Here is a 16032-nt window from a genome sequence, read left to right as displayed (position 1 = left end):
CATGAAGTTGTGCTTCATTCTGAGTCAATAATAAATTAATTCTGCCTTCAACTGCAAAATGATTGTGGACTGCACCGACATCCATGTAGCTGCCCCCCAGTAAGATGAACCAAGCAAAGCTGACACTCAACATACAGCTGTGCTCTTAAGTTGACATGAAGAATTTGTGAAATATTGGTAATTATTTGGAAAAAATGACTGACGATGCAGAAAACTTTTTTTATTAAGAACAGTGGTCAAGTGAAGCATTTATCACTACATATGTGTCACACTTAAAAGGCCAAACACACTGGCCAAACACACCTCGTTTACAACTCCCCAGTTGACAGCCATGACTCCGTCTAAATTGTACCCCCCAAGCACCCTCTTCATGAGGGACGCGCATGGAGTGGATGAAAGTCCCGACCTCAGCACAGCACCAAAATTGCTGGCTGTCAACCTGCCCCGCCTTTGTAACTGCCACTGAGGATTTGTCTGCTGTCCTACGGTGGCTGTCTGGATGGCAGCTTGCTGGTCTCTGCTCAGTCGCATTGAGGCAAGAATTGCCTCAAGCCCCCGACCCCCATGCTCCTTTACCAGCTCCGGCACGTTGAAAATGGCCTGATGTTGAGGCTGCAGCTCTGGCTCAGGTGACAAAAGCCATGCCATGCCACGCTGCGCCCCTCAGTGCAGACCTGAACCAGTCTACTTCCTCAGTGGCGATGTCTCTGGCCAGTGGGTTGTATGTCTCCTCTTGCTGTTGGTAGAGTTGAGACACTGGCTGGACTACTTTTGAAGTGCCAGGCTTCCTCCACTGGCACTCAACTTCTGTGGAGCTGATCTGCCACATGGTAAATATTGCCAATGCTGCAGCGTGGCTGCATTTGTACATCCCCCGTGCACAACCACAGACAGCGCTCTGCATCGCGCCATCCTCTCCCATGTAGATCTGTACAAATAAAGTAAGTACCATGTTTGTTAACATGCTATAATAGATTGAATGAGCAATACAAGGATGGTCCAGATCTGGGGGTGGGAGGGTTTATTTTTCCATAGTTTTGTCCTCTTGTCTGATTGTTGTTGTTTGTTTTTTCTGAATTTTTTGTAATTTGTGTTTTATTGGTTGTGATTGTACATTGTATTTTTTTAAATGTGTATTACATTTTTGAAAAACATTTGATCAACAAAAAAGGATTTGGTCAGGATCTAGACTCAGTGTGTAGTTTATGAATTAATCAATGCTCTCTACATTAGGAAAACACATACCAGTGTACCAGAGGGAGTCACACACAGCTGTGCCTAGATAACCAAACAAATTGACAAGATAACCAAAATCCTTGAATCTACACACAGCAAATAAACTCAAATGACACAACGAGATGTAAAAAGGAGATCACACATATAGTCGATATAAAACTGGCCGCTTCAATCTGAAGAGCAACTAAAACAAAACACGGGAGTGTACCTTGTTCTTGTGAACACTAATGTTATCCACAGCATACACACCCGTATACAGTACACCCGTTCTAGGTTCTGATTGACTCTCTATGTTGGCATTCTAGCTTCTGACTGGCTGTCCAGGTTGTCAATCACAGCCGTGGGCATATTATGCTAGTCGACTCGTAACATCGCTAAACTTTTTTTCTTGACGGTTTTCTCAGTCAACTAATGCTATTGATAACAGTAACATAAATTAACACAGCCCTGCACACTGCAGTCATTATATGCCGGGTCTGTGGTTCATCATCTTCTTTTTCGTTCTCCTCCTTATTCACTGACATTAACGTTAAACATTGCACTCATATTACTCACCGAAACCTTGTAAAGCCGGTCCTGCATGCTGGCTCTTACAGAACCGACTAACTCCCCTTTCGTGTATGTACAGCTCTCAACGTGCCCAGACTTGTAGTAATTTTCACCTCGTTTTATACTTTTATTCTCATTCTGAAAGAATGAGGTGAAATGTGCCAATGTGACGGTCATCTTTGTGTTGGTGACGCGTATTGTGCGGGACCAGAGACATGTAGTTCACTGAGCGGCTTAACACAAAAAAATGTGTTTGCAAAATGTTCTTTTAAATTGACAAACATCATATGTGTCATTCGTGGCACAATTCAAACGGGATCAAAAGATACGTTTTCTCTCTCCATTGAATTCAATGTATAATTTTCCGCTTCCGGGGTCCCATGGAGGCTCCAGGAAGGGGAGGGACTTCGCCTCTCTATAACGATAGACGCCTCGGTTATGGCTAGAAAGGATCCGTCTAATGTAAATATGACGTCACGTTCTCGTTCTAACTCTCGTTGTAATCGGAGCAGCTCGGCTGTAATCGGAAAGGGTCGGGGTGGGCGGGACGCGGGAAGATCGCGGGAAGATCGAGAAGAGACGTCGTTCTAACTCTCGTTGTAATCAGAGCAGTGGTAACCACTAAAAGTCCTCAAGAGATAGGAAACGACAGCAGTGTGGGACCTTATTGCGCGAAATTACTGAGCACACATACCACCTACAGGATGAGACGTTCATGTGTACAGTGATATCAAGACTAAATGATTTTTTGGAGGACGTAAAGCAACACACCCCACATGACAGTAGTCTTCCTCTCACCTTCACGCCCCCCAAACAAAAAAGGCAGAAGAGGACCATAACACCTCTCAGTACCAGCCATCGTAGACACCCTTTTTCAGGCCGGGTGGGTCATAAAGCTAAGGTCATGAGATCCAACTACAGAGTGGACAGCTTGAACAAGATTTTAAAAGCTAAGTCCCCAGAGTCTAATGCGGGAGGAGCAGGCAGGGGTACGAAGAGGAGGATAGATGCTTTAGGTAAGAACAAAGTATATTTACTTTTGCCATCTCCTCTATATTCACAAAACACAGCCAATCATCCATTCCAATCCTATGTGACATGGCACAGTTCATTTCACTCCAATAGAAATTGGTATAAAAGAGACCATTAGTCTTCTCATTGTGCTTATTGCTGTGGATAGGTGTTAACTAGTGTTGTATTGTATCATATCAAAAGTTGTTTTCATCCAAGGCACCACCGCCAGATGAATGTTGGAAGCTTGGAGATGAATGGAGCTGTAAAGAGGTGGTAAGTAAAACAACGTTTTTAATCCATTGCATGTGATTGATGTAGTTATAAAAAGTATATCATAAGCTGTCATTACAGTCTAAATATCTAACAGCAAAAGGAGGAGAGTCTGAGGAGGAGAGGAGATGAGGAGAACAGAGGAGAGGAGACAGCAAAAGGAGGATAGTCTGAGGAGAAGATGAGGAGAGGAGAACAGAGGAAACAGGGAAAGCAGAGTAAAGAGCAGAGTTGAAAGAGAAGTTGAAAGCAGAGCAAACAGTAGCAGGAGAAGTAGAGCAAATGTAAAAGTAACTTTGAAATGTATCAGCAAGAAGATCAGAGTTGCATAATGTTATTTTGTTTTATTCGTTACTGTTATATTAATGTTGTATGTTAATTTTTGTACATAGGATAATAAAGATGATCTTAACCTTGAACTCGATTCATGACCTCATTTCATTATTAAAACCTTAATATCAAATTACAGACTGGATTCAAATTAGGATCTCCAAATGTGTTGATGTAATGTTTGTGATAAACTGAAGGATAAAGTGTTCCTTTATGTGTTGAGAAAATTCCCTTCCCTCCTAAGCCAAGTAAGATGTTTAAAAAGCCTCTTGGATCAGCTGGAAAATGCATCATCACAAAGCTGAAAACAGCTGTTTCACTTTACTCTTGAAAGATACGACAGAGACAAAGCTACACATATATGATGATATTATAGAATATGATGCATTGCTGCAGATTAAACTACCCAACGGGATATAAAAGAGGTAAACACATCTACAGCAGTAACATGCAACATACATTTTATTGCACCAGGAGCTATCTTGGGACTTTTACTGCAACAACGTTGACTTGCCTGTGAATACAAAATAAACCATAGTGTTGCTGATCTACAGTGTTGTCATTCTTCTTTCAACAGCAAGACCACTAACAAGTATTTAAATACTTAATATAGTTTAGTTTCTCGCCATCCCAAACGTAAACATTCAGCCACGTGACTGCGCTTCCGAGCCACTCCGATTACAACCGAGCCGCTCAGATTACAACGAGAGTTAGAACGAGAACGTGACGTCATATTTACATTAGACGGATCCTTTCTAGCCATAACCAGACGCCTCCCTGTCAGGTGACTTCACTGTAGAAGGTATGGAAGTCCAGGAGGGACAATATAATCTAAAACACGTATTTGTAACGACTACATTTAAGATGTATTTTAATTAAATATAGACTATATATCTATTACAAATAAGAAGGCATCAAAACCAAATGTGTATTTGATAAATATTTCACTTTGAATGTTATTTTTTATTTGTATCACTGTATCTATCTTGAATATTGTATTATGTACAAACAATAAAATGTGAGCTTCATAAAGCTGTTGTTCTTTTTCAAATACACTCAGTTGAACAAAGTCCAAGCATGTTTTTATTACTTAAATGTCTATTCTTTATTTGAAATCGATGGTTGTATACAAATATTTTACTGCAAAATTATTTTTGGGGGGAAATTGTGTTTCCTCCACATATCAAAAATATGTAGTGTTCTCCGAAGGGACTGCATTTGCTTTATGGCATGTATATCTGGAAATATTGTATTTTGGATTGCATGCAATGACTGTCTCTGAATGTGTAGCAAGAGCGATGACCATTTTTGGTTGCTTACAATAAATAAGTAGGCAATGTTCAGACATTTGAACTCATTGGTACATATTGCTTCCCTGGGATAAATCATTAGTCGTTTTATTTTTAAGTTCGATTTTAATTGAGTACAATTGATCTTTCGCAAAGCCACGCCCCCCCTTGGTTACTGTTGCTAGTCCGACAAGCTGAGAGCCAGATGCGTTAAACAAAGCCATAATGGAGGGTCTCCGTAACGTCGGAGGCGCCTTAACAGACTCATTTTGGAGCAATAACGCAGCATTATCCTCCAGGTCCCGACAAAAGGGGCTACAATACGCTATGGAGGGTTATATCCACAGTATAAACATTAGAAAAGATGGAGGCACAACATCAATAGAGGCACTTGCATACAGGTCGCAGTGCAAGAGTGAAAAACCACATGAGCTGTATGTCAAATTCGACGGAATTATTATTATTATTTTGGAATCAAACAATAAAATCACAAGAGGCATTAAATGTTCTAGTTTGTCTAAAGTTAACTATCGTTTCCTTGGTGGCTTTCTGCATCCACCTTGTTGTTCCTTTGTGGGGGTCGGGGTGCCCACTTGTGCAGCAGGATTAGGGAAGTCGGCAGTAGGCTTTCCATTAACAAAATGCTACAAAGATTAAAGCAAAATATAAATGAATGATTGCCTGTTGGCTTTCTTGTTTGTACTTTGACCACAGGTAGACTAATAACGGAGCTCAGCTGTTCAGACATTATTATGCATCAAGTGATATACATGGTCAAAACGACCTATAAGCACACAGCTTACAGCTGTAGTCGTGTGACTTTAGCTAACGTTAGTTAGTGAAATTAGTTAATTAAATTAGTTAGTTAATTTGTGAATGTAATCTTTGCTAGCTAGCTAGCTACGTTAGCACGTATTTACCTTGGAGCAAACGTATTTGTGTTTGTTGATATTCGCCATATTCAGCTGGGCATGGGGCCTGCCGCATTTCTTTATCCATCTCTCCTCTCGGGTTTTGGGTTTAGGAAACGGGTAAAATATCACCCCCCCCCCCCTCTAAGCTTATGGGATATCTGCTATCCGATTTGCAAAGACCATAAGCACAACGCTTCACCATTTTTGCAATGAATTTGAACGCTAAGCTTGTCGGACTTCCACAGGGAGCTGCGCACGTGATCGAATATGATTGGACAACGGGCATTTAGGGGCGTGTCTTTGCGAAAGGTCAATTAGCCACTGCAACCAGTTTTTTTTTCATTGTAATAAAATATGTAACTTCCAAGTCAAATTCAAGATAATGTTTGGCACAAACATGAAATATGACGGCTAGTCCCTGGTTTAAACCATACATTAATGTATTATACTGTTAAAGAGTATATTCTTCATGAATATTACTTCAAGTCTTATCCAAAATTAGTACACAAATGCAATATAAACAATAAGCGCTATTGTTTTGTAAAACATTTATTGTTGTAACATTACTGTTTAAGAGGAAAGAACTACAATACATGTGTTCATGTATCAGTCAATTTTGTAAAACAGTTGCTTTCTGTATGGGATGTGGAGTGGAATTGTGAGAGGTAGAGGCTGAATGTAAAACGTGTTCCATGTTCTGGTGATGGTCCCAGGTTGACACGAGGTATGATACTGTTAAAATGTCCATTCTACGCTTTCTTCTTGTAGTCCTCCAGGTGGCACAGGATCCAGCCAGATGGTCCCAGGATGGCCACGGAGAACATGGTGAGTGCAACAACAGTTTCCTGGAACACAGACGACAAATCAGCATCATTACAGCTACATTAAACAGAATCCAATGTTCACTCCTTGTAAAGTGCAAAGTCTGAGTTAGACATGGGTCCCATAAATCTGTCCTCTCATAGGAGAGGAGCAACATGTGTGCATTATTACATGTACTTAAATAATCGAAAGACGGGAAACCATGCAATGTAACTAATATTGAGCATTTCTTTAGGGGGTAAGTGTCTCAGGGACAAAACGACATGCTGACTGCAGTGGGACTCGAACTTGCTATCCTCTGATTTGAAAATCAGCGCACTAATCCACTGCGCCACACTCAGCGTTGGTAAAATGTAATGTCGCCAAGCTTACGGCTTGTGTAATGCATTGTGCGGTGGCCGACAGGTGCAAATACACTAAATTGAAAAATAAATTAAAGCAGGAGACACTAAAAACTAACACAGTTGGGATCGGAGCGCTTGTTGACGTTCAGGGATTATAAAGTTGGCAAACTGACATTTAGAATTTATGTAAAATGTTTTATCCGCTTATTTGAACAATAGGATCACATGATTCCTTCCAATATTATTGCAGATCTGCTGTAAGCTACCTAGCTAACGTAGTTATTTTCAATATACTGACCAAATACAATTGCGAAAACAGGCTATATCTGCCAACAGTGAAAGTTTAGCAACTTTATAATCCCTGAGCGCCACCAAGCGCTCCGGTACCAGCTTTGTGCGCCATTTCCTTTGTGTTTTGAGCTTCTTGCAGTGTTTTTGTAATTTGCAGAATTTTGTTCTTTCGTAAAAGCTGTGCATATTTCGTCAAGTTGGTGAAGATGTTCCTTCATTTGCATTTTTGCTAGATTGGTGTTTTTGTATATTAGCATTGTTTTTGAAACGGCAGTGCGTTTATCCTAATAGAAGTGTTTTTGGGCTGTTGCAACTCGGTTGCAACCGTCGGCCACTGTACATCTCTATATTAAAAACCAAAACAAATGTGAAATACACTTCTTATTTTTTGCTAATTTCAGGAGCCGTATTCAGACATTCTGAGAATACTCTGAAGTTTTAACTTTGGCTAAAGTGTTTAGCAAGGAAACCTTGGTAAGGAGTGATTTATGAAATGCTATGAAGCAACTCAGAGAAAGGACGACATAAACATTAATGGTTTGAAGCTGCTAAATAAAATAAAAACAATCTAAACTTTTGGTATGAAGCTGTGCGAAGGACAGAGCCGACAGAGCAGGCAGATTTTGTTTTTGTAGTTTTGAATTTCATGTGAATAAATTGGTACAGTAATGATACCTTAAACTCCAGAAATACATTAGCATTTTAACACTTCCAGTATGTTAATCTCAAAGTAACTTTATGGAGTTTCTGATTAGATGCCTGAATAAGGTATATGGTTAACACAGGCTTGAGAGATGTTCAAGTTCTGTTCTACGACAAAATATGTCTGTAAATACCCCACTGATGAAAAGTCTGAGGCTTCTGAAAAACATCAGCGGCTAAAAAGCCGCTAAGTGAGACAACTGAAAGTCATCACAACAAACATTAGCCGCATTTAGCTTAGCGGTGGTTACGTGAATTATTGTGACTGTAAGCATCATAAACATGCGTTTACCGCAGAGCATATTTTCAGCAGTATTCCAAAATCCAAAAGAAAAATCCCATTGTCTTTTAGTCGGTAAAATAAGTACAATGGTAACTTCCGGGTCGGGCTTTGAAGACATTATTGATTATGGCAGCTATCGAAGTTTGAAAAAAAAACAGTAAGGTAGCGAGAGACTCAAAATAGACTTGAGACACGGCAACATACGGGACAGAAAAAATAAACTTAGCATTTATTTCGTTTCATGGGAACATTAAATGTTTTTTTAATATTTATAGCATGTGTTCTCCTAAAATGTCCCTGGAGGACACATGCCTGTCGTCATTAGCTAAAAGTTTACTGAACCCGTTTTGGCATGGCTCTACTTAAATAAAAATGAGTCGCGATTTCCCAACTGAGGGAGAAAACTATCATAAAGATAAACTCAAAAATAAATATTTAGTCAAAATATTGAAAACGTTTCTTATTATTTTCAGAAGTAGAGTATGTCCTTTTTTTTTTTTTTTACTTAAGCTGGGTTCACACTAGGGCTGCAACAAACGACTAATTTGATAATCGATTAATCTATCGATTAATGAAACGATTAATCGACTATTACTGTATGCCTTGCACAATTTCTCAAACGCTCTTATTTAGCCATCAACTTTTAGATTTAGCTTGAGGTGGTTTTAGGCATGTGGAAACTAAAAATGAAGACAATAAAGATGAATACTTGATTCAAAAATACATATATTATTAAATTAACTAAACACATTTTGAATAAAATTGACATTGCTTTTTATTTAAATTAAATAAATAATATTTCACATCAAAAGAAACAACGTTTTAACAAATCGTATTAAATAATGTCATGACAGAATTGTAAACAGAATAGCTGAAACTTTAACAAAATAAATAACTCAGTTACCGCTGATCATTAACCCATGTTTGTATAATGTAGTAAACTCTGTGTGTTGCTGCTAGCATACATAACACCTGACGTGGAAACGTTACTCGTGGATGGGGCTACAGAGCTACTAGAAAGACAGTCGAACCCGGTGCATTCCTCCGTCTGAATGTGGTGCACTTTTGCTAAATGTTTAGACAAATTGCTCGTGTTACCGCCCTTACATGCTAAACTCCTATTGCACTTTTGGCAGCGAGCATTGTCCAAATCGAGACGGGTAAAGTTTAACCACACCTCGGAGCGCGTTCTCTCCGCCATCTCCTCCGTGTGTTGCTGTATGTAGCAGCTGCGTGTGTGTAAACTGCCCCGCCCCCTCCCACACAGACGTGGGAGATTTCGTTTGATCGAAAATACATCATAGACGCATTTGTTTGTCTTTTTGCATGTTAGAAACGAGTTGGCGACACTAAGACTGCGATATAATGTTTTTGTAGCAATAATGCATGACATATATTTTTTAAATGTCTCCAGTACCGATAAAAAGACCAATAACGTTGGAGCTTAACGGCGCGTAAAACACACGTGATGACGTCACCAACGAATCGACGACTGAATTAGTTGGCAACTAATTTGGTAATCGATTTTAATCGATTAAGTCGATTAGTTGTTGCACACACCTAGTTCACACCGAACGCGATGCGATGTTTGGGGGCGGCCCGATTACATGTAAAGTCAATGCAGAGACGCGGACAGATGCAAATTCGCTCCGACTGCGAGCATGAAGCGGTGGACGCGGCGCGAATCACGCGATTGAACGGTGCCGCGTCAAATGCGAGAGTTCAATTTTTTCAACTCGAGCGTCAAATTCACGTGACTCGTTCTCGCTGAAGCCAATCAGCGGTGAGGATCTCAGCCTGCCGCCACTGACGTTCAACCACAAAACATCAGCCGTTAGCTGTTAGCAGTTAGCACACAGAGATCACAGCTCCTCATATCTGTTCAGAAACTGGACAAAAGTTAAACAAGTACAAACCACATACTGTCTGTGTCATGGCGAATACAGTCGCTGGTTTATTTATGTCTGTAGGTCATTGTTATGAGTGTGGAATGAGCATATACAAGGTTAGCTTAGCCTGGTCGACCCAATCTCCATTCAGAAAAAAAACATTTTAAAAAGGTTTTTCGCCTGCCGTCTGTCTGCAGACTTGTCAAGCATTAATTCATGGTTTTTACTAACCGGTATCAGTATGTTGTTATTTCGGCATCCTTTAGAAACGTGTATTACAATTTAATCACGGTAAAATATGTTCATTTTGTTGTAGTTGTAGCTCCCGAGCCAGCGAGTCTTGTTTGAATGATGCGAGTAAACACAGCTGACAGCCGCGGAGAAACTCGAACGATTAGAGCGAAGCGAATATTCGCATCGCGTCCGGTGTGAACGCACCATTAGACTAGAGCGATGCGATAGGAGCGATTAGAGCGAAGCTAATATTCGCATCGCGTCCGGTGTGAACGCAGCATTAGTTTCTCAAAAAATTAGAATCCTCCATCATTACGTTGACTTACTGTCTGAATGTTAGCACCTCATCAGAAAGGCTAGTATCTCATTATGTTTGACTTCACAGTTAGTTATTTTGACTTAGAATCTCAGTAAATGACTTTGGATCTAATAGTTATGAGCTAAGAATCTCATTAGTTTGACTTGGTGTTCATTTTGACTTGAGTCTCATTATTATGATTCAATAGCTTATTGTTGACTGACTTAGTATCTAATTATTATTACTTAGTTTCTCACAAAAACGACCAAGGATCTCATCATTATGACTTAGTACTTAATTATTATATTTATAATCTCATTATTATGACAAAGTAGCTCATTATGACTAATTGACTTTATATCTTATTATTATCACTTAGTGTCTTATTATTAGGCCTATGATTTAGTATCTCAATATTTCGCCTTAGTAATTCAAAAATAACAGCTAAGCATCTAATTAAATAGACTAAGTATAAAAAATGTTGGCGAAAATTGGCTTCCATAAGTACAGGACACAGTAACGTAACTTGTTAGCCTGGGCCTAGGTGGATGAATGATCTAAATATAAGTAGCATTTCATTTACAATTGTCACAGAAATGTAGCAATTGTATTCCACTAACTTATGTTAATAATTAACGAGGTATTTCATAAAGAAATACCCACGTTAAATACTGTCCGCTGACATAACACACATTCTTTTGACCTCGGCAGCCAAGGACGGCTAACAGCCAAGATAAAGAATGCTAGCTAGCCATGTAGCTAACACAATACTTACTAGAGGGCCGATCTTCTCCTTGGCCGGGGCGCCGTAGACATTAGCCTTCTGGGTGATGGTGTGTCCCCGCATGACGGGAGCTGCGCGCCTGGCGACGGTCCTCAGGAGTCCTGACATGTTTGTTTGCTGCGGTAAAGTGTTGCTGTGTTCTCGGCTGAAGAGGCAGATGAAGTGAAGAGGAAGTGGATCAATGCAGAGGTCGTTTCGTCTTCTTGTCCCTAGGATGTTACCGTGAGCCACATAGCGCCCCCTACTGACCCGGATGTTAGTGTACTGTACATGATGGATGTATGATGACGGTTTACTCTGCAGTGGTGTACACTTTACAGGGTGGGGGAACTACTCAGATCTTTGCTTCAGTAATAACAAAGTGTAGGAATACTCTGTTTCAACTGAGTAGAAGTCCTGTATTTAGAATGTAAGTCAAGTAAAAGTACAAAAGTATTAGCATCTAAATATACTTAAAGTATATAAAGTAAAATAAGTCATTGTGCAGATTGTTCCATTTCAGAATAATATATATGATATGTTTTATAATTATTGATCATTAAAGTGTTATCAAAGCTGGTAACGGTGGAACACATTTTAATGACTTTTTATACTGCAGGGCAGATTGTGAATTTACTCCAGGTCTAAAGGCTGGTTTAAGTGTTAACCCCCTGTAACAGTGTTAAATAGAACGATCCTCTCACTTGCTCATATTCTGCTCAGTGTAAGATTTGAAAACAAGAGCAGATCACCATTGCTAATTGAGGGCCAGATCTTTATGAAATATATACTTGATGCTGAATATATCACTTTTCTAAATAATGTTTTATATGGATCTTGACTTGGTATCGCTCACTATTTATCCGTTTAGAATTTAGAAGTTTTAGGCAATAGATAAAGAGTTTCGATCTAATCAATCATTCCAATGCACTGCTTTAATTCTGTTGAACAATCATAGGCTTTTACCCGTTGGAAAGATTGCCTTTTGTACCGAAATTACACTGTTGTTGTGATGGATATTCAGACTTGCTTTGCAGCGACACAAACGGTGACGTCATGACTCAGCTCCAACAGGGCTCTGGTTGGTGGAAAAGCAAACTGTTACCAACCAAAGTAGCACCAGCACAGAACGACAACAGAACTGATTTCAGTGGAGAAGGGGTATCAGGGCCTCAAAGTGAACGTGGGGCCTTGGGGGACCCTGAGGAGTAAGGCTCCGAGCAGGTTACCCCTTTACCGTTTGCTAACCCAGCCTTGGTTGTCCCTTCAGTATGTAACCTCTGAAGTAAAAGTCTCAGTGAGGCTCTGGCATTCAGTTTTCTAATAACAAAGCTTACTGAACTCCACGTGAGAGCTAATCCTCTGCAGCTCACGCTCAGACTGCCTCCTGATAACTGGGGACAAGGGGGCCGTGGTATGTAATAATCTCCCCCCCCCTCCACCAACATTCACCCCACCTCTTCACAACAATACCCCACAGACTTTAGTTGGAAGAAGCATTTTGCAATACTGACTCTCTACATCTCTTTGGCTCGGATTGTGGATTTTTTTCCCGCCCCTCTGTGTCATTTCCAATCCACTACTGTTTGTGTACTTCAATTAATTGAAATTTAGGATCATTTTTCTTTTGCAAACCGCTAAAAATGGGAATAGAACTCGCTGTCAATATGTCCGAGGAAGTTTCACTTTACGGAGGAAAAAGTGCCTTTACCCAAATGGAGCACAACATAGTGGCTGGATATCTGATAACGGCAGGTAACAAAGAGAATGGCTTTATGAGTAGATTCATTGATAATGAGTAATCTGAAAATGGTGTTGTATGCAATGTGATTTATCTGCTTGGTGTTCTTCTCTAGAACCTTGTAATCCTTTTATGTAACTCTGCATTCAGACCTTGTTTGAACATACTCTCAAAACATCTAACAGTTCAGTTTCCAACCATTAAGCTGGAAGGAGATATGGGAATTTGGCTTACTATTGGCAGTGTTATGTAATTCCTCATAAAGAATAATGAAATAACACATTAAAAAGTGTATTATGCTGCAAGCTTTCCTGAATACCATATTCCTGTCGAGCCAACTCCTATTACTATATTTGCTAAAGATTCCAAACACACAAAAACACACACACACAGCAAAGTTTAGGCACTGTATAGAGTCTTGCAGTGATGATATGTTTGCAGGCCAACCCTAAAGTTAGCATCGCTAGGTCCCCCTTGACAAAAGGTCAATTGGAATCTTTCTATTGGATTTTGGAATATTGCAGGAAAACGGGATAATCTCTAGATGAACAGTATTTTGTGATGTTTGAGGCGTTAATGCAATTGCCATAAGTGAAACTAACGTTAGCCAATAAACAGACTACATCACGGTCACTTGACTGTGCATCAACATTGCTAAACTAAAGGCGGCTAATGTGTCTTAAGCCTATACTTAGAATATTTTTTGAATTGTAAGGTGTCCTTGGGTGCTTTTAAAGGCGCCTCTAAATAGAATGAATTATTATTATTAATTATTATTAATGTTATAAAATATATAAGCGTCAGACTTTCACCAGTGGGGTATTTACTGACGTATTTTATGTTGTAAAACAAAATGTTAAAAGCTCTTCAGCTTCAGTTAAGATCTTATTTACTGTAAGGCATCTAACCAAAAACATGTTAAAAAAATGGTTGACTTCAAGAAGAGAGAATCGGAAGTGGTAAAATGCTAACTAATTTCACGGTTTAAGGACTCATTTATGCACTATTCTATTCCAGATCAGCTTTTTTATTGCTAAATTACTATAAATCAACTGTAGAAATAAAGTTAAACTGTTTCCTCCTGTGTGTCTGTCAGAAAACTCTTCTTCTTCTTTAATCTTTAAACTTGAAAAATGTATTCTCTTTTTGGAAATCACTTATTGTGGATGACTTAGTGACTTTGAGGAAATGCTTATGTGTTATATTTTCTTCTCAGTCACTTTGATTGAATATGATTAAAGGTTTGACTTTTGCCTCCCACGATGTGACACTTTACTTTAAGTCTTCTTTCCTCCTCTTAGGTATCGTGAGTTTAGCCAGCAACATTGTGGTTCTGTTGATGTTTGTGAAGTTTAAGGAGCTGCGCACTGCCACCAACATCATCATCATCAACCTGGCTCTTACTGACATCGGAGTGGCTGGTATCGGATATCCCATGTCAGCAGCCTCTGATATCCACGGCAGCTGGAAGTTTGGATACACTGGTTGTCAGGTGAGTGCCCTCTTCTGAACATCATTTAACTGAGGGGGACAACCCAAAACGACATGGAATGCAAGTTAAAAGCTTGATTCAAGGTCCCTCCACTTCGGGTCGGTGTTCTTTTCTCACTAATGACCGATTTTGCTGCACATTATCCCATTACAACATTACATGTCATTTGTTAGACACTTTTATCCAAAGCGACTTACATACATTCAGTACTGTGGACAATCCCCACAGGAGCAAGTTGGGGTGAAGTGACTTGCCCAGGGACACAATGACATGCTGACTGCAGTGGGACTGCAGTGGGACTCGAACTTGATTCGAAGTCCAGCACACTACCCACTGAACCACAGGCTTCCTCCCATTATAGCATGGCTATGTACTGTATAAACCAGGGGTCGGCAACCTTTTTGATATGAAGTGCCATATTTAAAAAAAATTGTTATCAGCGTGCCAACGATCGAGAATTATCAACGGGGGGGGGGGGGGGGGGGGGGAGGGTTGAGGAGCTTGACGCTCGTCAACTATCAGCAGGAGGGCGGGGGGAGCCTCGCTGCGGGGAAGCAGTGTGTGGACCTGTCAGCGCAACTTACATGATGCCAAATTTGACAAACACATTTAAATAATTGGTTTAAACGGCATAATAATAAGGACGATCGTCCGTTCTGTGATTCTCCAGAACACACATGTTATGATATTAGTGTCATGCAGAGTGAGATGAGATCGCTGTCCCTTTAAGAGAGGAGAGAGGGGTGTGGCTTGTGCATGTGTGTTTGTGGATGGTATAGAGCTCCTGCGGATGATGTCACATATGCTGGTCACGTGACGAGAAACGAAGGGGGCAGCCATTTTGGCAGTAATCGCGTCAGTAAATTCATTGGCAGGCACTGGCAGACTGTCGAGGATGGTGGATAACTGCTGTGCACCAGGTTGCACAAATAGGCGTGGGAAGAAGAAAGGTGTATCTTATTATCGCATTCCAAAAGACGCGGAGAGGAGGGAAAAGTGGATCGCAGCGATTAAAAGAGCCAGGAGCCGTCTGAACAAGACTGAAAGATGGGACCCCCCGGCCGTTTGCTTTCGCTTATGCAGTGATCACTTCATATCAGGTGGGTGAAGGAATACAGTACAATGCTACAAAAAGTTTTCAAAAAGCAAAAATACAAACTAGTTTCAGACGCACTGCAGTAGCTATCCAAGCTAATAAACAAACATGCTAACGTGACACTGCCGTAGCTAGACAAGCTAATAAACAAACAATGCTAACGTGACACTGCCTATCAAACTGGAATAATTTAATACTTACCCTTGCAGTGATGATGCCGAAGTTTTTGGATGTAAGACTCCACAGTTGAATGTTGTTTACGAAGCCGGACTGACACCATTTGTAAGCCTCCAAGCTTTTGTAAGCTCTGAGGGAGTCTCCTGAGTACACTGATGGAAAGCTTACAAGATAGCTGTGGATGTCCGCGTAGCGCAAGTCGGGTACATCGTCTTCAGAGCAGGAGGTTATGCTCTTGAAAAGCACACCGGGTGCATTATATGGGTCGCTTATATTTAATCTTTCTAATTTTGTACTA

The 16032-nt window shown here is 40.2% G+C and overlaps 2 protein-coding genes across 2 annotated transcripts in view; one reads left to right on the top strand and one right to left on the bottom strand.

The window, feature by feature from the left end:
• Window positions 1-6135: 6135 nt before the first annotated feature.
• cox8a (cytochrome c oxidase subunit 8A) lies at window positions 6136-11462 on the bottom strand. Its single transcript, XM_079691759.1, has 2 exons — window positions 11241-11462; window positions 6136-6447 (listed from the first exon to the last, which is right to left on the bottom strand). The coding sequence occupies exons 1-2, from the start codon at window positions 11355-11357 to the stop codon at window positions 6352-6354; spliced, it is 213 nt and encodes a 70-aa protein (XP_079547885.1). The 5' UTR covers window positions 11358-11462; the 3' UTR covers window positions 6136-6351.
• Window positions 11463-11588: 126 nt separating this feature from the next.
• rrh (retinal pigment epithelium-derived rhodopsin homolog) overlaps window positions 11589-16032 on the top strand; it is a 75756-nt gene continuing 71312 nt past the window's right edge. The window contains exons 1-2 of the mRNA XM_079691740.1: window positions 11589-12983; window positions 14271-14461. Coding sequence (XP_079547866.1) covers window positions 12872-12983; window positions 14271-14461 — 303 coding nt within the window. The 5' untranslated portion in view covers window positions 11589-12871. The remainder of the gene's footprint in view (window positions 12984-14270; window positions 14462-16032) is intronic.

The sequence above is a fragment of the Notothenia rossii genome, assembly GCF_949606895.1.
Source record: "Notothenia rossii genome assembly, chromosome: 7".
Lineage (NCBI taxonomy): Eukaryota > Metazoa > Chordata > Actinopteri > Perciformes > Nototheniidae > Notothenia > Notothenia rossii.
The sequence above is the reverse complement of the archived record's forward strand: the minus strand, read 5'-3'. Positions and strand labels throughout refer to the sequence as shown.